General features: G+C 37.3%; 2 protein-coding genes across 3 annotated transcripts; one reads left to right on the top strand and one right to left on the bottom strand.

Moving 5' to 3' along the window:
• The first annotated feature begins 25 nt into the window (after positions 1–25).
• LOC122414695 (transducin beta-like protein 3) lies at positions 26–8,169 on the top strand. Of its 2 annotated transcripts, XR_006261802.1 has the most exons (16): positions 26–230; positions 363–414; positions 830–1,037; positions 1,212–1,557; positions 1,756–1,934; positions 2,066–2,265; positions 2,383–2,586; positions 2,666–2,855; positions 2,929–3,209; positions 3,384–3,549; positions 3,697–4,049; positions 4,413–4,629; positions 7,165–7,304; positions 7,387–7,585; positions 7,682–7,931; positions 8,009–8,169. XR_006261802.1 is itself a non-coding variant. In XM_043426225.1 (12 exons), the coding sequence occupies exons 1-12, from the start codon at positions 205–207 to the stop codon at positions 4,623–4,625; spliced, it is 2,418 nt and encodes an 805-aa protein (XP_043282160.1). In that variant the 5' UTR covers positions 26–204; the 3' UTR covers positions 4,626–4,674. The 2 variants fall into 2 exon arrangements, 1 of the variants encoding a protein (XP_043282160.1); XM_043426225.1 differs by lacking the exons at positions 7,165–7,304; positions 7,387–7,585; positions 7,682–7,931; positions 8,009–8,169 and having other exon boundaries at positions 4,413–4,674.
• Positions 6,387–26,362, bottom strand: Nox (NADPH oxidase). Its single transcript, XM_043426224.1, has 19 exons — positions 25,789–26,362; positions 18,557–18,651; positions 15,782–15,893; positions 15,524–15,621; positions 14,701–14,821; positions 14,458–14,608; positions 12,430–12,640; positions 11,978–12,204; positions 11,698–11,886; positions 11,344–11,537; positions 10,164–10,485; positions 9,780–9,921; positions 9,534–9,703; positions 9,226–9,361; positions 8,384–8,595; positions 8,107–8,300; positions 7,662–7,871; positions 7,372–7,575; positions 6,387–6,868 (listed from the first exon to the last, which is right to left on the bottom strand). Exons 1-19 carry the CDS (start codon positions 25,954–25,956, stop codon positions 6,671–6,673), a joined length of 3,354 nt encoding a protein of 1,117 aa, XP_043282159.1. The 5' UTR covers positions 25,957–26,362; the 3' UTR covers positions 6,387–6,670.
• Between the last annotated feature and the right edge of the window lie 346 nt (positions 26,363–26,708).

The following is a 26,708-nucleotide window of genomic DNA, read 5'->3' as shown; positions in this document are numbered from 1 at the left end:
ATTTGATAATAACATGCATGCATGTATATACCATGAGTACGAGGAATTACCGCCAACAGCGCTGCGGATGGTTTCAGTATGGCAGCGTTAATTTTTTATTCTCAAACGTGATTCAAGATCAAACGTGCATTATTTGGATTTTATACCACGTGTGCATAAATGTAGACGATTTATTTTACGAGTTACGACAGTCATTAATAAATAATGAGTGCAAATAATCTTAAAGAAGCGTAAGTCTCTTCACTTATTAGTGTTTCGTATTTAGATGCTTAAACTGGTGTCTTTATTTGTTTGAGGTTATATTGTGAGGTTATCTGTATGAAAGTTAGGTAAACTAAAAAATTTCTATTGTGAAAAAATAGATTTGCAGTCGAGGCGAAACACAGTGCATTTTACACCGGCGGTAAAATATGTGTAAGTATGACTAATTTTGAAACTATTCAAAAAATTAAACTGAGTTCGAAGTTCGAACCGTTGTGCTAGACCAAATAGCCTCAAGTCTTTACAAAGAACTGTAAACTTTAAGGGTTTCACTATTTTCACACCTGCAAACAAAAATTTTCAACATTTCAATGTTATTGGCAGCTTATTCTGTTTTTTACCTCAATATTCAATCTAATATTCAATGTCAAATAATAAATTGAATTCAGTCACCTAGACAAATGAAATACAGAGTCAATGCTACTCTTTTTCAAAGTTTGTTCCAATATAAAATAGGTAAACTGAAAAATGTATATTATTGATTGATTCATTGAAAATGATGAATTAGTAATTGATAATTTTCAAGTAATTTAGGTACAAGATCTTTCACATATTTTATACATTATAGTGGAGTCCAGATGGAGATCACTTGCTGTGTCAAAATGGTGGATCCATATCAGTTTTGTTAATAAGCAAAGGTTTGGTAATTTGTCGTTTGGGAGAAACTCAGGAGGACCAAGAGGAAGATACAGTCAACAGTTTTACAATCAGTCCAGACAATATTCATGCTGTCAGTCATCACAAGAGTAGTTTATTCAAATTATGGACGTGGCAAGGTAAATTCAGAACTGTTCTTCGACGATACAAAAACTGTTGGCATTTTTGTTTACAATCAATTCGCTAAATAATTGGAGCTGTTTGAAATCTAATACTCCATGAAACAAACAAATATTGTATCTACCATTTTCATCTGAACTTGTTTTTAAAATTTGTACTGTTTTTCTATTCAGATGGCAAACTTGTTAAAGTATGGAAGTCAATACACATAGGACCTGTAGCACAAATAGTTTTGCAAGGCGATGGAGAAATAATGGTATCAGGGGGTAGCGACGGTGGTGTGAGACTCTGGAATCTAAGTCATCAAGCATGTACGCACAGTTTCAAAGGGATCACCGGAGTTGTGAGCGTCCTGGCTTTTCATCCAGACCCACAAAAGGAACTTATTTTTGCTGCTGGTGACAATGCCCACATACTCGCTTGGAACATTAAAAACGGACAAATAAAATTGAAACTGACAGGTCATTTCAGCAAAATAACTTCTCTAGCATTTCACGACGATGGTGTTCATTTGGTCAGGTAATTTCAGTTGAACTCTGATCATAAGGTTTTTGTTTGAAAAACGCAAAAATCTTTTTCACCACAGTGTTTGCCACTCTGACATTGTGGGAACTTTTACAAATTGTGTTAATACCACGACTGAGTGTTTTCACCATCTAAAGATTAAAAAAAAATTCTGACAATTGGAAAGTTTTTTGAATGAATATTTTTGCACAGTGCGGGTCGTGACAAAGTACTAATCCTTTGGGACCTTGAAAAAGGCACGTCGATTCGTGTCTTACCGGTGTATGAAAGTCTTGAAGGAGTGTTTTTGGTACCAAGAGATGGCACATTACCCGTTGAACTTTCAACCAAGAAATCCGATGACATTTATGCTGCGGCTGCAGGGGAAAAGGGTACGTTGACCTTTTAAAACATTTTGCTGTGTACTTATTTTAACATCTATATCGTTCTTCGATTATCTGTTAAAATATCTTCCTGCAATGGTAAAATGAATGCAATTGACACCGTTTTGATATGATTTCAGGTATTGTAAAGATCTGGGAGATGAGAAGCGGACGTGAAATTTTTAGTCAGAAAAGTTCCATTGTACCGGCTGCAAAAGAGGAAGGCGGTCTTTCTGTGACGCAATTAATTTTCAATTCCGCTCTTCGAAACTTTGCTGTCATTACTGTCGATCACAATATCATACTGCATTCCCTTGATACTTTTGCGTGCACTAATCAGGTTTGTCTTCAACCTTAGGCCTCTACAATTTAAATAGAGTTGATATTTTTATTTCATTACGAATCAATTTTCCTTCTTTAATATTCTCGAGAATAATATTATTTTATTTGTTATCAGTTAGTCGGTTACTCCGACGAAATTCTTGACGTCGCTTATCTCGGTGCATCTGACAGTCATCTCGCTGTTGCCACCAACAGTGCAGACATTAAACTGTATGAATTGACGAAAATGAGTTGTCAACTGCTGACAGGTCATACGGATCTCGTTTTGGCGCTCGCGACTTCTCCAGCTAATCGTAATTTGCTTGTGTCTTCAGCGAAGGTAATTAAACGAATTTTGTTGCTTATGTTTTTTCTAAAAGTGAAATTGTAAAATGTATTATTGGTTAATATTATTATAGGACAATAGTGTTAGAATTTGGCTGATGAATCCAGAAACAATGGAAGTTTCTTGCATCGGCTGTGGCGTTCGACACACAGCGTCGGTCGGCTCTGTAGCAATTTCTCAAGTCACAGGACGTTTCTTTGCTTCCGTGAGTCAAGATTCATGTTTGAAAGTTTGGAGTTTACCTGAGAAAATATTACCAACAGGTTTGTACTCTTTGAGACGAAATTTCATTCGTTATAATTTTGACATTGTTTATAATTGAATAAATATTTGCAGACAGAGATATTGCTCTGAACGCTGAGCATACGGTCGTGGCTCATCAAAAAGATATCAACAGCGTTGCGGTTTCACCAAACGATCGACTTATAGCGAGTGGCTCCCAAGACAAAACAGCAAAATTATGGAACAGCGAGAATTTGCAATTGTTAGGAGTATTTCGTGGCCATCGACGTGGTGTATGGTGCGTGAGATTTTCACCAATCGATCAAGTTCTCTTGACCACCTCAGCTGATTGTACCATCAAACTTTGGTCACTTACAGAGCTTAATTGCTTGAAGGTATCGAATCATTTATAATTTTTATCTTTTCATGAATCTAAATCAGTCCCATCGCAAATGGTCGAATTATGGATTCATTTTATAAATGATCAAGCAATGATTCTATGTTCTGTAATTAAAAGTTTTCGGGTACTTTCCTGTGAGCTATTTTTGAACAAAAATCAATTGTCACAGACGTTGGAGGGTCACGAATCGTCGGTGCTTCGAGCAGAATTTTTATCTCGCGGTATGCAAATAATAACGACCGGTGGAGATGGGTTGCTCAAACTTTGGAGCGTCAAGACATCAGAATGCATTACGACCCTCGAGGAACATGAGAGTCGGGCTTGGGCATTAGCAGGTGAAATGTTATTAATTTGACTACGAACAATAATTTTCAAGCCTAAACCTCGAGCGTAAATTCGTTTCATGAAATCAAGCCCTTGCAATCTTTCAATACGATAATCATTTTTATTTCAACTAAATTATGTTCGTTTCATTATTGCAGTCAATAAAAACGAGTCTCACGTAATCAGCGGCGGGAGTGATTCGTTGCTTGTAGTGTGGCGTGACGTTACGGAAGAGAACCGACTAAAAGCGACAGCTGAGCGCGAAAAACTAATTCTTGAAGAACAAAAATTATCGAATTTATTGAAAGCCAATGAACTCACAGATGCGCTAAGGCTTGCCTTGAAACTCGAGCGGCCTTATCAAGTTATAAAAATAGTCGATGCGATAATAAAACAAGGGAAGAACCAATTGGTCGATGCAATTCGGGAGCTCAAGCCGAATCGCAAAGAAGCGCTTCTGAGATGTGCCGTTACGTGGAACACGAACAGTCGTAATTCTCATGCGGCGCAGGTAAATTAATCTTGTGAAAATTTTAAACCGTAAATCAACGAAATATTCTGCATTTTTTGGTACATACAAATACCAATAGCACTTGGACAGAAATTAAATGTCAGTCAAAAAAAAATATGCATTTGTAGCACTTTACCATTCACTAGTCTTGTCGTCATTGAAAAACGAAGTAAATGGTGTAAAATTGAATCTCATTATCGTACGCAATACGCATTTCGCGCTGAAAATAAATTTGTGCCCTTTTTCTACTTCGTTGTAGGTTCTACGTCCCGTAAAATAGAGAATAGGGCCCGAGGGTTGAATATTCTCGAGCACCGCACTGTTGAATAGAAAAAAGTAATATAATTGATTAATATATTACAGCTCGTTATAAATGCGCTGCTGAACGAGATTGGAAGCGACAACTTGCAGAATTCAGGATTGGCTTCTTCGATCGAGGCTATGATACCATACACAGAAAGACATTTCAAGCGTCTCACGCGGCTCATGCAAGACCTTCATCTACTCAATTATACCGTTAGCCGTATAAAGCCGCACAACGAACGTCCGCTAATCGATAATTCTACGAATATATAAATTTGTAAGTCGACCGACAGTAGCTTCAATAAATATTTTACTTTTTGAATTTCCCATTCGTGATTTTTTCGTAATTGAAGTCGTCGTTTTTAACCAAACGATCTTTCAGTGTTCAACTCCCGTTACGTTTTTCTTTTATGCTGTAGTCTATAAAAAATCAGAGATATAGTATATTGCACACCTAGGGGGGGAAAGTAGACTACTTCAAACCGCGGGCAGAATTGATAAGCACGCGGTTTGAGGTGGTCTAATTTCACTCCCGTGGAGTGTATACTATTTTTCACCACACATGCACCGAAAATTCAACCTTCCGATTTCGGAAAGTTGAACTTTCGGCGCATGTGTGGTGAAAAATATTTTTTCAATGGCCCCTGAAAAATTTCGTAGAGCAAAATCATCAACCTTTGAAAGGAAGTTGATAAAAATAATTATTTGATAAAACAGAGACCTTGTTAACCGGTTGACTGGTATTGTATATATGTACAAAAAAAAGTCGGGCCAATTCTGGTAATGTATTAAAATAATTGGAAACGCTATCGTTCCGGTAAAGAGTCTCTGGCAGCAGAGAACACTGGCAGCAACTCGTCATAACATAAATGTACTTGTCTCTGAGTCGCTGCCGTGACTCTAGATATGTGTACATATTGAAATCTCGTTTTTAATTTTCAGACGATTTAGACAAAAATTTGTATCAAGGGTTTTTTGGGTCGCTGTATCGATTTCCGGACTTAATTTTGTTAAATTTGTTAGAAATTGTTAGATTTCTCAATGGAAAGTTTTTATGTGATATTACATTAAAATTGCAAGTTCTAAACCGGACTCTTTTATCGAAATAAAATAAAATTCGCTACATGCGAAAGGGTGAAAAATAAGGATTGGAGGTGAAATTTTCAGATTTTTCAGTGGGAAGTTTTATGCTATATTACATGAAAATTCCAAGTTTTTTAGGACACTAAATTCTTTTATCGAAATGAAACAAAATTCACTGTCCCCAAAGGGGTGAAAAATAAGGGTTGGAAGCTTGGAATTTTCATGGAATATAGGATAATAACTTTCCATTGAAAAATCTGAAAATTTCACCACCAACCCTCATTTTTCACCGCTTTGGGGGTAGCGAGTTTTGTTTGTTTTTGATAAGTCTAGTTTCCTAAAAAACTTGAAATTCTTATGTAATATAACATAAAAACGTGCCACTGGAAAATCTGAAATATTCACTTTCAACCCTCATTTTCACCCCTTTCGAGGGTAGCTAAGTGAAAATTAAGTTTTGGGATGAAATCAGCAACCTCGAAAACCCTGAGAAATGAATTTTCGTGTATTTCGGTAGTTTATTGGGTCGTACCAGTTTTGGCACGAAAGCTCTGAAAAAAAGCTTACTAGTCAACCGGTTAATTAAAAAGGAAAAATAATAAAGTTGACGTGTTTCTGATACCCCAACTTTGGTGTTATTTCGATTTAATTATAACAAAGATGCTCATGATGACTTTGGAAAATATTCATATCAGCTGTCGTTTGTTTCAACCTCCACGAACTTAGCTCTATCGCTGCATTCCGGCAGTTCTTCTTCATTCAAATTGTCAAGTATTAGGAAAGTTTTTAAAAATAAAAAAGGCTAGTTCGAAGAAAAAAAAGATGCACAATGTCAGAAAAAGAAATTCGCATTCTCATTTTTCTCTTGACATCGTGGGTCATCCACGAAGCCGTCAAAATTATGAAACGTTTGAAATAAAATGAATCTTCACCAAATTACTTTTCCGGAGGTTAGACGTTCCCTTTGATCTGTCCTTGCTACATAAAATGAAATGGAAAAGAGTGTGAAAAACTGGTAACTCAACGGACGCTGGAATTTGCATAAAAGTAATAATTTAATTATTAGAACGACCGACGCGAACTGACGACTTTGAGATTTTACAAAATACATTAACAAAGTCGAATGTAGATCGATGAGACAAAGAAGAAAAGCAGCATCTAAACGTCAGTGTTCGAAAATAGGTAACGATAACTATTAAATAATAAAACAACAACTCTCCCGTACGTAAAACGTCCTAAAAAGTTTCCTTTCGGAAATTAAAACCAAATTGATCGCACTTGTAACGTAGAATTCTTCCAAGCTGAGGAGGGCCGCAGTAGAAAATCGTGACTTTTCCCTTCTTCTTATCCAGTAGCTGCTTGAAGACTTTGTCCCAGTTGGGCCTTCCCGCATTCGTTCGAGTCTTCAATCCCGTTATCAAATCTCGTTTTTCCTAGAATTTAATAATTTCGATTCTTTTTGGGTTTTCAGTTACATGTAGTTTCTAATTCTCGTCCTATTTCAATATCAGTGACACGTTGAAGGGTGATCCTTCGAGCTTTTTTGAAGTCAACGCGGGGACACAAAGTTTTTAACTCCAATTTTCTCCAAAATTAGTGTAAAAACGTATCTAAATTCGATATTATTGAATACTTTTTTTTTGGCATGCTTTCTTATGATTGAAATTCATTAACTGAAACTATTTTTTCAACATTTAAAGATGATTCAAAAGTTTTTTAAATGTTCCAGCATTGCGATGAATATAATCGTCCGGAAGTAGGCGATCGAATTTACAAGCAGTTTTATATCGTATTTTTTTTGGAATAAAGAATGGGATCGTCGTTTCGTGAAGTCGATGTCACCTCGGCGTCACTTTCGCAGTGGAAATGGTAAAAAAATAATTTAGCAAAATTAAGTAAAAAAATGGTTTGTTTTTCATGGAATTAACCACTTTACCTTTTCGTGTAACAGGTCCATAGCAAGTTGAAGACCAACGGCTTTCATATCGTTTTTTTGGAGCGCACTCGTAATGTACATGTGCATTTCCAAAAAACGTTCCATCGTCACACCGAGTTCAGCTTGTTCCATTTCTAACTGAGAAAGGAGATTGACGAACCATTCGAACGAGTGTTGGTCGCGATTGATCCAGAAGAAATCAACCTATCGAAACGTAATTCGTTAATGAAAAGCAAAACTTTTGCTGCACAATATTAATTTTTATATTTTGAGTTATAATTGGAATGTACCTTTCTCAAATTCATGACAGTAGGGGGAATCTCACTCGCCCAAGAAAATTGACACTTTGGACACGTGTGTCTCGCCTTCCAGTACCTGTGCATAATCGATCGTAAAATCGAGGCGAAAGGTGTCACGCCGATTCCCGTAGCTATGAGAACAGCGTGTTGGGCTTGGAAAATATGACTCGATGGAGCGCCGTAAGGACCAGCCAAGAGTATCTGTCAAAAATTGGAACACGGTTTTGTCGAATCGTTACAAAAATATCAAAATTGTCGAAGGTTTTTATGAAAAATCGATTAAATGAGACAGTTTTTAAACTCGAGAATTCTCCTAATTACTCATTTGAAATTTGCAGGGAAAAAAGTTTCAGTCAAAAAATTGGATGAGAAGTTGGATTACGATTTTTGAATGGAAACGAAACTCTTGAGAATGATATTCAGCAGTGATAATTACCTCTAAGGGTTTTCCAACCGGATAATTTATCACCGGTTGAAAATTAAATTGATTTTTTCCATATGCACGAATACTTGTTTTTCGTTCACGGGATTGGGCATTCGGGCTCAAGAGCCCTTCTTCAGCGGCCACAGCGAGAGCTTCGGATGGCGGATTCTGTGCTGCGGTTTCGTTGGAAGGCTCGGTGGACTTGACTGCAAAAGAATCGAAAGAAAAATTGGTCAAGGAGTCGTAAAAAACCGATGTCGATGACGCAGAACAAAAGATCGCGATTTACCTCCGTTCGACGTCAGCTCGTACTCGCAGTTCTCCATGCTCGGAGTCTTGAAGGCAATAATGGTGGGCTTCGTTCTCATGTACCGAAAACTCTGAGCGAGTGATTTGTTCTGTGGACTCAGATATGCGACTCCAAGTGCTTTGAGTCTCGCACGCCTCATTTGACACTGATCGAAACTTCTCTCCGATTCTGATCTCATGTGATCACGAAGCCTAGAAGTGCACGGTTACCAAATTTTTCAAACGGCGTTAATTATAGTGGACTAATAATTATTTATATTTAATACACGTGGTTACTGCTTTTTGTGAAATCTTAGCAAGATTTTCACATCGAGGGGTCGAATACCACCTCGTCTTTCTTGAGAAGACATTTCTTTTGATCATTCACACAGCCATTTTTCGTTTCATAAACTTTTCGTCGTAAAATATTCACTGCGACTGGATCGAACTCTTGGTTGTGGAAAAATGTAAGGAATGGAATTTAAGAAAAAATTCAGTAAAGGAAGAAAGAGTTTTCGATTTTGTTGTAGCCTCAGTATTTGAACAAATAAATCGTGAGCGTTGGAGTCGAAGATCGAGGACGAAGGAGAAAGAAAACATTTTTCGAAATTCGTATGGAGAAATGGCTAAAATTCATTGATCGATATCGGTTTTTAGTTTAACTCGCTTTTCACTATTGATCAATTCGTCCTGGAGCACGCAAAATTCACGTTTTATTGTACTCCGTAAATAAGATTTTAAGAAACGACAAAGCGATACTAAATTTTGGCTGGTAAGCGAACAAAATGACAAATTTAGACCTTCAGAACAAATTTCTACTGGACCAGGCCTCTTTTCACTCACGCTATCAATCTCTGCCTCTTCTTGTATTTCGTCTGCATATCAGGCATTGAGAACGATTTCTCCAGAGGCATTTTCTGGCCGTCAACTAATTGGTGAATCTTACGATCGCGCTGCAGTCTCGGTAGCGCGGCAACGCCTGTTACATCGAATGAGAAACATGACGGATTCGTTAAATTGTGTAAAATGAGCAACATTCGTTGAATATTGTTGCGAAGTAAAAACATTTTCTACGAATTCGTGTCTTTATAGAAAAGTTGATGAAATACTTTTAGATTTGATTGTCATTGAAAAATAACCAACGAACGTACGAGGTGGGGCTGCCAAATAAGAATTTTTCGTGTTATTCGTGGGCTCGGTAGTGCAGTTCGTTTCGTTGTCAGAAACGAAACGAGGATTGTCGTACCCTTCAGTTTTCTTTGCGCACTCTGTTGAACTTTTAGTTTCTATGGTCATCGGAGTTGGAACCGGCTTCTTGACGCTGGATTAAAGAAAAGTAACGACTCGTATGAAAATCGTGAAAGTAACAGGGAGAAGTGAATTTAAAAAATGCTTACGAAGGTTTTTGCACTACTCCGGACTGGCAGGCTTCAACGGGAAGTACATCACCGCGATGAAGTTTCTGCTGCTCTTTTTCGAAGTAGGAGTAAAGACTGTTGGTCCATTCGCCTACGGCTCGGATGTGGAGCCACATGGAATCTGAAATCGTTTATTGGTCGATAGAGCAATCGTTGAATTTCCAGCAAGATTTTCACTCTTGAATTTGAATTTTCCGTTGAATTTGGATTAATTGAAAGAAAAGCTTGGATGAAGTCGAACGAAATTTTTATCATAAACGAGCACGCGCCGATTTTGACCTCGGCGAATCTCCCAACCCCATTATTTTTCAAATTTAACAACAAAAAGTGTTTTCTCCTCGTAATCGGAGTTTTTAAAAGTACCTTCCTGCTCCGGTGCGCTGCTGATCGTCAACGGATGCCATTCGTACTTGGCGATCACTGGAATATTTACGAACACGTAGTCGCCAGGTCGGAAGTCGAAATTTTGAGGTCTCTTTATGCAGAGATGAGTGACTTTCGAGGGCAACAAAACCCCCGAGCTTATGTACGTTTTTCCACGTTCCGAACGGAGCCAAACGAAGCGACGAACGCGCTCGATCAGGTAAATCGTGCCCGGTACGACGAACCATTTCCAGAAATTTGGCCCGTGAAATATCATCAGTATCCAAAATGGAATGTACAATAAATGGGACCAGTAAAATACCTGGACATTTCCAAAAAAAAACATTTGATGCACCGTTACACTCTAATCGATTTCAACGAAACGAAGTTAATTCCGTACTTCGTGATGCAATAAAAATCTGAAAAAATTCAACAACATTTGGAAAGCTATGAACAACAATTATCAATAATAATATTGCCCAAAAGTTAATAACAAATTGTTTAAACAATTAATTGTTCAATAATTTTGCGGTGACCTATTGTTTTTTTTTACGAATCAAATGTGTGTATTTTTCCAAATGCTCATGAATTTTTTCAGAATTTTCGTGGATTTTTGAAATTTCGTGAAAATATTTTGAAAAAAATTTTTTAAAATTTGAATTTTGGATATGTTTTAGAAGACATATTTACCATCAGTTTTGAAAAGTCTCAAGGTTGCTGGATCAAAAGTGTACAAATAGAGCCGCTTAAAAAATTTAAAAAAGGAAATTTCAAAAATCCACGAAAATCCTGAAAAAAATCATGAGCGTTCAGAAAAATGCGCACATTCGACTCGTAAAAAAAAAACAAGGGTTTACTGTAAAATTGTTAAAAAAATATTCATTTGAACAATTTATTAATAACTTTTGGGCAATATTATTGTTGATAATTGTAGTTCATAACTTTCCAAATGTTGCTGAATTTTTTCGAATTTTAATTGCATCACGAAGTACGGAAATTCCGATCAGGTACAATTTATCGGCTGGGCTATCCATCCAGTAATACCTTAAATTCGAAAAACTATGAAATTCGAATCCGTTTTAACGAATGAGATTGTCAAAGAATCGACGAAACTTTCGATTTTTTTTTTTCCATCAATTCTTTTGTATCTCACTCGATCGTATCTCGTTTCAGAAATTACCTCGAAGCAGCCACCGCGTCTGACGAACGGCATCGAGCATAAGGACATGACGATCAAAATAACGAGGAGGGCAACGCCAGTGGGATTCGCGCTGCCCCCAACCAGCCCAAACAGTCCCGGCTTGCTCGTTAACAGCCACTCGGACATGGTGTAATTAGCCTCGTTGATCACCTGGTCCTTAACGACGATCATGCCTGATTGGAAAAGAGATGGTCGGAAGAACTTCAAGAAGGAGAAATTACTCGAGAAAATGTTGCTTCGATTGAGCATGAAAAAACGAAGCTAATCAGAGGGGATTCGACCAGAAAGCGAATTTCGTTTTCGGTTAAAACTCCAAGTTTTTATGAAATTTACCGAAATTCAGAAGATGCATTATCGTGTGAACGAGACTGAAAACGCCGATGAAAGCGCCGACCATTTTGTGGAGATAAATGTGATGATCCAGCGGCAAAATCGAACTGAATCCGTGCGTCCTCAGAAAAGTTATGGAGTGACGTAACACGAGAACGAGAGTAAATGTGCAGTCGAAGTTGAGACACTGACCTGGGAACGTTAGAGAAATTTTAAGAAAATCCGAGAAAAAAATGCAACGATAACAGGCTTTCGCCGACATGTATTTTTCGAAATGACGCACCACAAGCGCGAGCAAGCATCACGAAAATTCCAGCATCTCGGTACTTGTAAAGCCTCGAGACGAAGAGCGCTACGTTCGTGAGAATGAAGAGCGAAAGAAAGGCAATGTAAACGTAATTATTTTTCATGTAGGGCTTCGTCAGTTGGTAAGGCGTCAGAGATCGCAGCACAGCTGTCAACGAACGCTTCGTTTTTTCAGGCTTTGGTGGCACCATCCATCGATCTATGCTGTAATTAACGAAGATTGTGATACAGATTTGATCTTCTTCTGGGATTTCGACGTCGAAGAAATCTGGCAAACACTCTCGGAGGAGGATCTCTATAATTTTTATGTCAACTTAACACAAACTGGTAACTTTCGCAACGAAGTTACGAGAGTGACCCCTCTCGTGTTCGCTGGGTCTCGATTAATCGTCACTTTTGTCAGCAATCGTTCAGCAAGATCCGTTGTACCTGATTGAGAGATTCTCCAAAAGCCCTTCGTGCTTTTCCAACTGTTTTTTCAGGGCCTCGAATGTGATCGCGCCCCGATTCCCTTGATCAGCGTCCTCGAAGAGGGCCAACGTCAAATCCTCGATTTGTTCGTCGCTGAATTTCATACCGTTTTCCTCCATGCAGACTCGCATCACGTGCTCGAGCTCCCGATGTTGTATCAATCCGTCACCTTTTGTTTGCAAAATCGTTGATCAATTAAAGTTTGACGTCAATTTCGATGTGTGTTAAGGAGTTTCGGTACAGAAGTCAAAATATTAAGAAATTGATGAAATTTGGTGATAATGTTCTTCAACATCAAGTGCGAAAACTCAAATTTTTTCAAAATTTTCTTCTACTTAGTTATCGAGTAATTACGCATTAAAGCAGATTTCTCATGCACGGAATGTATGCCTATATATATGGAAACGCTATGCTTATACACGTAAACTTTAGTGATCGATTACTCGATAACTGTGTAGAAGAAAAATCTTAAAAAATTTGTGTCGTCAAATTTGGCACTAAAGAATATGTTCACCAAATTTTATAAAATTCTGAACTTTTTGAATTTTTTAATTTTTTTAGCATGGATTAGCATGGCAACATTGTATCGCCTGTACCGAAACTCCTTAATCAAATTCCTGGTGAAATATTTGACTGACGAGGAAAGTGGATCCGAATTATCTCCAAAACCAAACAAAATATTTTAAGAAGCCCACCTCATAGTTTGGTGCAAACAAATTGTCAGTAGTAATCTATACAATTTTTTCGGCTTAAAAAAATTAACTTTCCTTAACGACGTATGGTACAAAAGTCTAAATAATTAGAAATTTATCATATTTAGTGATAATGTTGTTTAACATCAAGTGCAAAACACAATTTTTTTCAAAATTTTCTTCTCCTTAGTTATCGAGTAATTACGCATTAAAGCATTGTACAGAAGAAAAATCTTTAAAAATTTGTATTGTCAAATTTGAGACTAAAGAATATGCTCACCAAATTTTATAAAATTCTGATTATTTTGAAATTTTTTATGATTTTAGCATGGTTTAGCATGGCAACATTGTAAGCCTGTACCAAAAATGAGCACTTGAGCCGGAAAAAAAATCAATGTAGATTGATATGATTGAATTTTGAATGGGAATAATTAGGTTTAACGAAGTTGAGGCATTAGAATGAAAATGATGTCATCGCTTTTAAACCGATTGCATCTTACAAAGTGAAGCGTAAAAAAAAAATCAGTTAAATTTTCAGACAGTTTAGGAGCGTCGGTGCTGAGAAAAATCAATAACAATTTGGACCAAATAACATGTAATCTTATGGAAGTCAAGACACATTCGGTGATATCTCCGTTAAAAATGATGCCAAAAATATGAAATTTTTTTGGGCAACATGAACGAGGCTTGCTGAATAATGTCAATTTTTTCAGATTTATTAGGAGATTTGCTGAGATTATATTAATAATAATTCGTTTCCCGTGCAGTTTTTTGGGGCTAGGATCGTCACCGTCCGTGTTTTCGACTGAGCTTTCACCAGTTTTTCGTCTTTTTTTTTCCAATTCTTCTTTAAAGTGTATGCAACATTGCCAAACTGTAAACCGGCCTAACTTTTGAAGGGTACAGGTCATAACTTTTGAGTAAAAAAAATGACTGTACGGCCTCAACTTCCTTAATATGGAAAAGTAGAGAGAAACGTACGAAAAAATACGTTTTTTTATAAAAATATTTTAGGAATTCATTTCATCTCTTAAATATGCGATTGGGCAGCTCATTTTTTATGAGGGTTTATACTTTGATGTGAACTACAAAATGTAATTTTTAGATTGTGGGGGTGCAGTAAGGTGACCTTGTGAGCAGAAGGAAAAAGTTTTTCGAAGAAATTCGAAAAAATGGGATCCAAGTTTTTCAATTTCCAAGACAATAATCTGTCGATTTTATTCTATGGGAAAAATTTCCCATCATTGATTCTCTCGGATGCTGATAAGCTTGAGCGATTACGAAGTGTGCTCACCATCAATATCATAAACTTTGAAGAGAAATCGTATTTTATCGTCCGGAGTTTTGCCTGCGAATTGGTGCATCGCGTCAAGGAATTCCTGAAGCGATATTGTCCCCGAATCATCTTTGTCGAATATCTGAAAAACCCTTTCCGTGAAGAAGGGCTGTAGAAGGTACGAAATTATTGAGAAATTGTCTTTTTTACTGGGCCATCGATCCGGGCAGAAAAAGTGGGAGAAATGAGCCTGTAACTTACGTTTTTCGAAGTAACAATTTTCTTGAAATCCTCGCGTCTTATCTCTTTCTCATTGCCAACGGTTTGTCTGAATATTTTTTCCAGCCATTCGAGATTCCCTGCGTCGAAACCTGCTCGAGGTCTTCGTACGATCACAAACATTGATTAACAACAACAAAAAAACGTAATTTTTTTTCAAAAGTAGAGAATTGTGAAAATTATCCCCCAATAAAATTGGTTGGAATCGATAAAAAACCGAAGAGAGAAACTCAAAAGGACTAGACTCCGATAAAAAGCTTCACTCGACAAACTTTATTCTCAATCACGCTTCATAAAAAAAAAAAAAAAAAATAATAAGGAAACGAGAGTTGAATCAGGGGATGAGACAAAACGAATCGATTTTTGCTTCCTTACAGAGGAAGCTATGTGACGATGAAAATTTCTTTTTTTCCAGTTTTCAATGTCAATGTGCTCAAAATGTCCAAAAACATCAAAAAATCATATCTAGAAAAAATATCCAGATGAACGAAAATGAACTCGAAAATGATTGAGCGGTTTAAATTTTATGATCTTATGAATTATTCATTTTAATTTTATGAGTTTTTCGAAAAATCCGTTTTAATTTTTGAAAATTAATTTAGAAAAGTTAAAAATCGATAAATAAGTTAAAATTTTATTTAAACAAAAAATTTAAAGTAACATATTGTTTTCTCAAGGTTTTAGAACAATACTTAAAGCTTCCTCTATGAGGAAGCCAAAATGAAAAATATAGCACCTCATAGAGTAAGCTTTGAGCACCGTGCATCTTGACCATCTTGAGGAAGCGATTTGCAAATTTTTTCACCTGGTGTCGCTGACGTCGGCGATAAATTCGATGATTTGCGCAGGAAGCACGTAGCCGGTATTTTCCTGTTCGATAAGCCGAAACAACTTGTCGACTACCTGAAAGCCAGGACATTTATTACTGCTTCTGGTAAAACCCCCAACAATTTCGTCAATTCGTTTATTCCGACTACTTTTGCAAGCGTCCGGATTTCATTTGATGAAAAAAAAAAAAAAATTTTTGAGTATTCGACTCCATATTTTTCACAGTTCGACTCACCCCTCTGGCGGAAAAGATCTGACGAAAACTGTCGAAATTCACAGCTTCGTCCCCGCGTAATTCGTACGCCACGCTCTCAATCTGATCCATGAAGTCCTTGTGCTTTTCATTTCTGTGAAAAATAGTTCCTCTGAGAAAATCGTTTTGCTGGACAATCAGCAACGCCAGGTTGTCAGAGATGGAAAAATTCTACTTTCCAGGTTTTCCTCGTCGTATTAATAACGATTCGATAAACTTTAGAAATTCACTGTTTCATAAATTTGACAATTGGCAGAATACAGAATGAGTTAATCATAAGGAAAATGAAAATTGGCAACTCGCACATGCTTGAGAGCTGTTTGGCTTTTTGTGAAACTTTCTGAATCGATTTACAGCAATTTTTTTAGTTCCTCAAAAATAAACTTTTGACCGGTCTAAATTATAAATACGGATATAAAAAGTGTCAGGTTTAAAAAAACACTCTAAAAATACACAAAAATGTTTTTTTTTATATTCATTTCACTCAGTTTCCGTACTGAAAAATGGGAGAGAAGACAATTCCAAAAAAATATGGGGATGTGCTGTTGATAAAATCTCTGGAATGGATGATCGGAGAAAAAAATAAAAGTGGTTTTAGATTCAGTAGGCAGATGACTATAGCGCATGTCATACGATTATTTATTTTTTCAAAAATGACAAAACGGCGACCATTTTTCCAAAAAACTACGAAAAAGCACGTTTTTTGCTTCCTCATAGAGGAAGCTATGTGATGATTAAAATTTTTTTTTTCTAGATTTCAATGTTAATTTGCTCAAAATGTCCCAAAACATCGAAAAATCGTATCTAGAAAAAATTTTCGGATGTGTGTGTGTGTGTGTGTGTGTGTATTTTTTATTTGTCATTCTCTCACTAGAAAATCACCCCAAACAAACCGAAACAATTATTAAAAAAAAAAATGATTGATGACCTTTATACAGTAATATTTATCAAAAAAGACGAAAATTGATTTGTATTGTTGTAAGTGGTAATAACTTTTAAAAAATTTTTTTTTATGAGATGTGTGTTGGTTTACTTTTAAAATAAAATATGAAAATTCCCAACAGATTCATCATAATCATCACAAGCCTGTATTTACAGTCAGTTTTCAAATACAAGTCCGTTTTTAAGACCCGATTTTTATAAGCTAACACTCCATGCGTTGACGAAAACGAGACTTAAAAACCGACTTGTATTTAAAAGCTGACTGCGAATCCGAGCCATAAATAGATTGTGAGTAACTATACATACTTTTTTGTTATTTTTAAAATATAAAAAAAGTTTGCGGTTCCCATAAAATGACGTGAAATTCGTAACGTATTATTAATATTATGTTTAAAAAAAATGCAGAGATTCGAGAAGTTGTAAAGATTTACATCTCTTGAAAAAAGAAGCTTGGAAATAAAGCTTGGAAATAAAGCTTGGAATAAATATGTGTTTCAATTTTACAGTATACGAATATACGCAGACACACAAAGGAAAACATGTTTTATGAATATTATTTTTGAAAATTGTAAGACGTTTTAAGCACGCTTACATTGAACCAGAAAATATTAAACAATATAAAAATTGAAATTATAGTAAGTATGGTATTTTTTTCAACTTTGCTTTACAGCTTTCAAAGATCCTATCTCCTTACACATATCGTCATAAATGCTTATTGGGAATGTTCATAGTTATTATGAACATATTTGACTAAAAATCAACTAAAATGTAAAAAATAATACAACGATATTTTTATATATAATTTTGCGTAAATCAAAATTGAATTATAAATACAAATTTAGAAAAAAAGTCATAGAGCTGATATATGTTTTTGAAATTTGGAAAAGTTAAAAGTCGATAAATGAGTTAAAATTTTATTTAAACAAAATTAAAAGTAACAAATTGCTTTCTTGAGCTTTTAGAACAATCCTGAAAGCTTCCTCTATGAGGAAGCCAAAATGAAAAATATAGCACCTAATAGAGTAAGCTTTAAGCATCGTGCATCTTGACGACCATCTTGAGGAAGCAATTTGCAAATTTCAATTTTCAGCATTTTTTTCATCGTTATTTGCAAAAAAAACTACTTCCGGTCAAAATTTCAAAATTCGTACGATATCCGCCACGGCTATGGTCATAAAGAACACGTGGAAAAATATTTGGTACGGATTCGTCGAATAGTTTCAGAGATTTTATCAACGAGCCTTCGAAAAACGTAATTTTGAGAAAAAGGCGATTAAACAAAGACTGGTACGCGGTACCGCACTGGGCGGTGTGTATTAAGGAGTTTCGGTACAAGCGATACAATGTTGCCATAATGCTAAACCATGCTAAAAACATAAAAAATTTCAAAAAGTTGAGAATTTTATAAAATTTGGTCAACATATTCTTTAGTGCCAAATTTGACAATACAAATTTTTTAAGATTTTTCTTCTACACAGTTATCGAGTAATTGATCACTAAACATTCCGGGCATAAGAAATTTGCTTTAATGCGTAATTACTCGATAACTAAGTAGAAGAAAATTTTGAAAAAATTTGTGTTTTCGCACTTGATGTTGAACAACATTATCACCAAATTTCATAAATTTCTTAATATTTAGACTTCTGTACCGAAACTCCTTAACGCGCTGAGACAATGCAATAAAAAAAAATGGATTTTTTGAAAATTCTAATTAAGGTAGACCCCACAAGCCAGTTGAAAGGAAAAAAATGTTGCCGAATAGGAGCGATGAAACCGTCAATTACAGCCGAGCTATGGGATATTCGTGAGACTTACACGAGCCTTCTCTTCAAGAATTCGATCCAATCGTCTTGTTTCAAGAGTTCGTCTCGGTCCTGATCGAAAAGTATGAAGAGCTGTCGTAGCAGAGCCTGCAAAAAAGTGATTTTGTAATTCGTCGGTGAGTCTTGTTGCATAGAAGGTAGAAATATCTCGCCGACCGAGAAGTTGAGCGGGTATGCAAGCGCGGCGAGATGCGAGATATATGTCACAAAAATTATGATTCATCCGCGTTCTAGATCCGCTGTTACAGTAATCGCGCTTAATCGCCTTCGAGATGCTCGCGAGTGTGTGCGATCACACTCCGAGATATTCTTCATTAAAATTCTCCGCAACTTTTCCATATAACGACATAATTTTCGTAGCCGCGGGGCGCGTGCACTCGCTAAAATCGAGGCTCGCTCCTTTTCGGCGTATCTTCAAAGTGTCTTTAAGTTTTTCGGCCCTCGTGATCTCACGCGTGTCCGCGCTACGTAATTTCCGTAAAAGGAAAATTATAGAATTCGCGGTTAATTTTTCGGGACTAACTCATCGGAGTGCGAAAATTAAGAAAAAATTGAGCCTCGCAATCCTTTCGGTGCTTTCCAGCGATCCTGCGCATTAAGGCACCAAGAGTCCAAAGTGTTCCATGAACATTCACAGAATTATGAATCCAAAGATTCAAAACTGCTTCGATCCAACTGCCAGTTAAGGTAGTTCATGCACGAAACGATTTTCTTAAGAAAGTCTTGAAATTTACGCAGAATTTAAATCACCAGTCTACTGACACGCTCATCAAATTTTAAAGGGTTCGTCTTATTGGTTATTGAGATAAACGTGCTTAAATATGAAGAAAAATACACAGGATTTTAAGGACTATATGCGTAAAAAATCGTTTACCTTTCCATATAAGGAATGAACGCTTCTTACGAAGTTTATGAAAAACGTTCACAATAACAGTGAAGTCTAACAAAGGTTTGGGAAAAAATTCGAGACGATTGTATTACTAGTAAGAAAGGTACCTTAAAGATTGAACGAAATTGGTGATGAGCACTCGAAAAACCTCACATTTGCTTACTTCGGCATTTTATTTTTTCTTGGCTCGGGCCATTCTTCTGTCTTTTTATTAATACTTTTTTCGAAGAAATGATTAATACTTTTTTCGACGAATGAAATTTGGGGTTCGATCAGCGATGAATCCCCCGATTAAATAATAACTTGTCATTTAATTCGCCTAAAAATAAGTTGGAAAAATGTATTTACCATTTCGAATTAATAACTCTGACATTAGTTTAATACCTTTAATTAGGAAGTAAAAATCGATCCAATTTAGATCCTTCGTGCATGATCGACCTTAAAAAACTTCAACCCCAATATCACGAATAGAAAGCGCAAGCTGCCGTTTCACGACGTAAATTGTTTCAAAATACGCTTATCCGTAACGACGAATCGATGAAAAGTGCGTCGGAGGCTTGTGCGCTTTTTAACGACGGGGATGTTGGTATTGCTCCGAATATTTTATCTCTCACTAAGAAAACGCTACGGAGATAATTGGACGTTCTCGTTCGTAAGCCTTCGAATTGTTTAGCTCCGGCACATACGTGCCCAACCGTAAGAAGAATATACGACACACGAGCGCTCGAGGCTTTCGCTTCTGCGGGCATACTTTCTGTCATAAAAATCATTAAAAAAAGACTTCGGATCACATCTGCGAGGCGAAGTACATGGGCACACGGATGTCGTGCGGAATGTTTAAGGTGTAAATCTTGTTACTGCGCGACGCTGTGTTCGCCCAGCGAAAAGACTGTTTGGCAAGAGGAGTACGTACACAGGCAGCTAATAATTGTACGGTCGACAATGGGCGTTCGATCACTTTGAAAAAGCCTTCGAAAAGTTGTTGCGAAGTATCGGGCCGCGTAACCCGCAGGTCTCGGCAGGCTTCATCTCTTTTTTTATTCCCTCTCCCTCCCCCCTCCTTCTTTCATTATATCTTTTCTCTCGTGACGCGAATCCACCTTATTGCTGTATATTTAGAGCGAGTAATAACGCGTGTCGCATTTCACGAGATCATTGGGAAGCGGGTCAATGCTGCGGCGACGCGGTCTGCTCCACGCGCAACCAAATATTCATTGTTTCGCATTCGTGGCCCTTTTCATGGAGACTTTCGGGCGGTAATCGCTCTGCGATTTGATCGATTCGTTCGGAAATTTGAGAATCGGCGATCCCCGAATCTCGATGCGAGGAAAATAAAATCATCGTGGAATTTTACGTATTTGGAAAAGCCAGTTTACGGCTTCCGTAATGTGAACTATTTAGTGACACTAAATGCTAATTTATGAGTTCACCCACTGTCGATCGATCTGCGCTCGCTGATGTACCACCGTCGGCGAAAGTATCCAGGCACCCTCCCAACTTTACTCATTCGCGGAGCGAAGCTTCCCCAATCCTTCCTCTCATCGGTTACTCGAAACTTTCGTTAGATACGAAACTGAGACTCATTAATTTTTTTTCCAGTTTAAATTTGATAGTTTAGTTTCATTTAATTATTTTTTAGTTAATTATTTTTATCGATCTTTCGTTAATTAAGGAGTTTCGGTACAAAAGTCAAAATATTAAGAAATTGATCAAATTTGGTGATAATGTTCTTCAACATCAAGTGCGAAAACACAAATTTTTTCAAAATTTTCTTCTACTTAGTTATCGAGTAATTACGCATTAAAGCAGATTTCTTATGCCCGGAATGTATGCCTATATATATGGGAACGCTATGCTTATACACGTAAACTTTAGTGATCAATTACTCGATAACTGTGTAGGAGAAAAATCTTAAAAAATTTGTATTGTCAAATTTGGCACTAAAGAATATGTTCACCAAATTTTATAAAATTCTAAACTTTTTGAAATTTTTTATGTTTTTAGCATGGTTTAGCATGGCAACATTGTATCGCCTGTACCGAAACTCCTTAATTTAGTTAATAAAAAAAAGCTTAGTTTAATAAGAGTTTAAAGTACGTTGGATTTGAAGTTTTTATAGTTTTTCACAGACTCGAGCTTCCAAGTTTTCCATCGGTTCGACTTCGAAGGCGTCGAATTCCACGAACGTAGTTCAATTGGTTCAAAAAACCAGAGACTCTCGAACCGGCAAGTTTTTTCACGTTCTCAAAACCGATTCCCCGCCTAAAAAGACAAGCCCAATTATAGTTTGAGAACCCGGAAAGTAAGTTTCAGGATCTACAAGAGTTTTGTCCTCGCACGCAGATAGAAAATCAAAGAATTGTTAGTCTCCAACCAACTTTTGGCCACGAAACACGATTAATTCGTCGTTGTTTCGATGCTTTGACAAAAAAAAAAAAAAAAACAAAACAAAAGAATAAATCGATGAAGAACGAAATGTGTTCGTTTACGAAAAGAAAAATATAAACAATGAATTCATGAACTCGATGACGGTCTGACCATATACCGCCGCATCTACTCGGCTCGATCCCATTCTTCGGCGAGTGTTTCTCGCTGCAGCGCCTCGTCTCAATTACACTCTTATTTCTGACATCTCGCATAGTGTCAATTATCATCCGATTATCCTGATTTCTATGGTGTAAAGGAATAAATGCCCCGAGAGCGTTTATTTATGAGTCCAAGAATAATGATAACTCGGAGGGGGGGAGGGGGGGGGGGGGGATCGTGAAAGTGCCAATTTATTGGTCACTGTTTCGAGTACTGTTATTACGAAACGAAGCCAATCGAATGGCTCGCGGGTACTCGGAGCGTTCGGTTAATCGCAAAGTTCTGCTTACAAATTGCTTTCGGTCTTCGCACATGCTCCGAAAAACATGGGTTTATTATTTCAAACTGAATTCTTTAGCGCAGTCATTTTTCGTGCTTTTTGACAAGCAACATGACTCGTAAGCTGCGCACGAAAAAAAAAAACTGACGCGTACTCGAGTCTCGGGGTAAAACGCCTTGCTTCATGTTCGCAGATGTTTTAGAAGGCCAGCATGCATAATATTTATTCCTGAAAACATCAACCCTGCTTCACGAATTTCGTAACGGATTGCTCGAAAAGCGCGCAAACGAATTCGCTGGCTCGAGGGAGCTGCTAATTTTTTTTTCTATTCGAAGAATCTCCTCATTTTCGAAAGCGTAAAAATTACGATAACGACGGTTTCGAAGAGCGGACGAGAGAAGGCGGCGCGAGGCGTAGCCAACGTGAGGTTGTTTATTACGTCACTAATGAAAATCAACGAATCGCGAAGACGTAATCGGGATTCCTCGTCTGGCATGGTGGGTCGATTCCTCCCCACTTGTGACTCGCATTTGCATATTCATAAATGTGTACGATTTGCAATGTTTTAACCAACGGCACGATAAGCCTGAAGAAATTTCATTGGAACGAGTGAAAATGGGGAATGAAAAAAAGGATTTTTTCTCAACACAATGCCCATGGGAGTACGGATACAAACTAGTTTTCAAGTGTTTAGCAAAGTGGAGGGGCACGAAGCTGTAATATCCGTTGCTTTCGGGCAAAATGTATCGTGCCATCGAACACGGAGACGCTCGAGGCATATCAAGGTCCCGATGCCCCGGGCGATCGGCTACCTTCGTTCAGGATGGGGCCCTGAATAGATCGCCTCCGTGCGATTCACCGCCGGCTACGAATTACACACGTACTCCGCGTGACACTGAATATATCTGCGTAGAGGGAGAATACAAGTTTTCTTATTGACTCGATAAACGAAGAATTATTTATCGAGGCTTCGCTAATTGTCGATTGGAGCGAGAACAAATGAATTCGACGCGAGCTCTAACGGCATTCTTTTCCTTTCACTTTCTCCGCGCCCCACAATGTTCTTTGAGTGAATTATCTTTTTCCTTGATCTTGCACGAATCACCGACAAATACTTCCCCGTTGAGGAAAACGCACGTTAGAGCCTTCATTTTTCGCTTATGAATAACGCTTAATTATTCCATCAAAGCGATTCGTTGTTATCCACGATTCGTGACCGTCGAAACATTTTATCCCCACTCAAACTAAAAGACTATTAATCCGATCCATACGAAATTTCTACCACTTATGTATTATTGTAGTAGCTTGGGCCTGGACGAAGGATTCGTCAAAATGTGGATTTAAAAAAAATGGCGACACTTTTAACAAAAAAATTGTTTTTTGAGGTGCTACATTTACAGTTTTTTTGTTACAATTTTGTTTTTTTCAACAAAATACGAAATCCTTAGTCCACGCCTTAGTTATTATTGTAATAAATAAGTGGTATAAATTTCGCACCGATCGGATTAAGGAGTTTCGATACAGAAGTCTAAATATTAAGAATTTGATGAAATTTGGTGATAATGTTACTCAACATCAAGTGCGAAAACACAAATTTTTTCAAAATTTTCTTCTACTTAGTTATCGAGTAATTACGCATTAAGGTATAACTGGATGGATAGCTCGATCAAAAATTATATCGGATTGAAATTTCCGTACTTCGTGATGCAATAAAAATCTGAAGAAATTCAACATTTGGAAAGCTATGAACAACAATTATCAATAATAATATTGCCCAAAAGTTAATAACAAATTGTTTAAACAATTAATTATTCAATAATTTTGCGGTGACCTATTGTTTTTTTATTACGAATCAAATGTGTGTATTTTTCCGAATGCTCATGAGATTTTTCAGAATTTTCGTGGATTTTTGAAATTTCTTGAAAAAATTTTGAAAAAAATTTTAAAAAATTTGAATTTTGGATATGTTTTAGAAGACATATTTACCATCAGTTTTGAAAAGTCTCAAGGTTACTGGATCAAAAATGTACAAATAGAGCCACTTAAAAAATTTAAAAAAAGGAATTTCAAAAATCCACGAAAATTCTGAAAAAAATCATGAGCGTTCAGAAAAATGCGCACATACGATTCGTAAAAAATAAACATGAGTTTACTATAAAATTGTTAAAAAATTATTCATTTAAATAATTTATTAATAACCTGTGGGCAATATTATTATTGATAATTGTAGTTCATAACTTTCCAAATGTTGCTGAATTTTTTCAGATTTTTATTGCATCACGAAGTACGGAAATTCCGATCAGGTACAATTTATCGGCTGGGCTATCCATCCAGTAATACCTTAAAGCAGATTTCTTATGCCCGGAATGTATACCTATATATATAGAAACGCTAAAGCTTATACATGTGAACTTTAGTGATCAATTACTCGATAACTGTGTAGAAGAAATATCTTAAAAAATTTGTATTGTCAAATTTGGCACTAAAGAATATGTTCACCAAATTTTATAAAATTCTCAACTTTTTGAAATTTTTTATGTTTTTAGCATGGTTTAGCATGGCAACATTGTATCGCCTGTATCGAAACTCCTTAATAGTTTTTTAGTAATCGTCTTCACCGCAAATGTATATTTTTCAAAAAATACGATTCTGAGATAATCGCATTCAAAGATTCAAGTATTGGACGATCCGCCGGGCGGTAGGTTGAAATATCCACAGCCACGAATCTCATGCTCCGATCTTTATGAAATTTCGTGAGAATATTCTTCAGACATTGTTCTTGAAGAATATCTAATAAAAACATATTTTCCATTTTTCCGTTCATCACAAGTGCACATAAGCCCTTAAAATCGTAGTCAAAGCCTCGTCCCGACTCATTCCTCAGTTCGCTACTCTTCATCGTTATTCATCGTTAAACTTTTAGCAAGAAGCTGAGAATTTAACTTTTTTTTTTCCCAAACTGTTTACTACGTTAAATCGACGCTTTATTGGAGGTCGATGATGAAGAAAAGTCGCCGTTCCTCGCTACTTTCACTCATCATCATTCAACATATTATGCACGATCTTCCTACAGGTGATTCTGTCGACTCTTTGAAATCTTCCGACGAGCGTTCAATTGAATCGAACGATGTTCACCGGTGCTCTGTGGCGATCAAAGTTTCTCACGTTTTACAATGTTTTTACAGCTTTCAAGTTTTTTATCCATCTCCATATTTATCTTTGGTAATTGATCGAAAAAAAGTAGCTCGAAAGACTCCGGGAGCTTGGCTCTCCTCAGAAACTTTTGAAATTCAATTTTTGCCAAGAAAACACTCGATTGCGGGAGTTTTTTTTTTTATACGAACGAGCGAAAAAGGCACACCGCGAGGCAACGCTCTTTGCACCCTCTTTTCGGCGGCAATAAAATCTTGGCGGATCCGATGCATCAGAACTTTGTTTTTATACGAAAATCTTAGATAAAATGGTTTACCTCGTCCTGGAAGAATTTTTTGAAGTTTTCACGATAGTACTTTGGAGTAGAGTCGATTCTCAGGAGCTCCACGCACTCCTTGATCGCTGCGGTTCTTCTCCTCTCAATGAGGCACTCTTCCTCCATGGAGCTCATGCATCGTTCCGACGTTTCGTAGCTCGTTGCCATTTTCAAAGTCTTTCCAATCGGTTCGACGTCAGCACGAACGTTTGGCGCACAAAGAGAAACGGACGGTGGCGTCAAGCCGCGCGCAGGCGGATGGAAATCGGGGGAGAGTTTGCCCGGCGATTGTTTAGAGGGAGCCCGAAAACGTGCGAAAATCGGTATTTCAATGGAGGGAAAAAAAAAGTTTTATGATAGAGCACGCGCGACGCAAGCAGCGGAATGGCGCGGCCATCGCGCGTCCGCGCGTTAGCCACGATTAGCGTCGACGTCGATTACCGATCGATTTGCAGACGAAGCGATCGATGAGTCTCGCTTTTTTCTAAGAAACTCGTCGATTACCGTGACCGATATTCGAGACGGAGAGAAGATAGAAAGAGCGTCAAATCGACATGACCGCGGACTACGCGGACCCTCGTGGTCCTCGATGTCCGGATCGTCGATCGATCTTCCGTCGATTTTCCACCACTTCCTTTCGCGGTTCCGCCCGGGAAGATCAAAATTCCGACACCGATCTTCCGGGGGCGCGATCTCAGCCGACGATAAACAAGGAGAAAAATGTGCCGATCGAACGTTTCGACTCGTGTCGCTCGAGCGATCTGCCTGTCGTCGCTCTTCTTGTAAACTCGTATAGTTCGTTTCTCGCCAAAGATGTGGACCTGTTGGAAGAGAGAGAGAGAGAGAGAGAGAGAACCGATCATTCGTTCCTCGCCGAGTCGCGTTTCACGAATCATGGGAGAATCCAGATTGCGTGGGGA

This window comes from Venturia canescens, chromosome 8, assembly GCF_019457755.1.
Source record: "Venturia canescens isolate UGA chromosome 8, ASM1945775v1, whole genome shotgun sequence".
NCBI classification, from domain to species: domain Eukaryota; kingdom Metazoa; phylum Arthropoda; class Insecta; order Hymenoptera; family Ichneumonidae; genus Venturia; species Venturia canescens.
The sequence above is the reverse complement of the archived record's forward strand: the minus strand, read 5'-3'. Positions and strand labels throughout refer to the sequence as shown.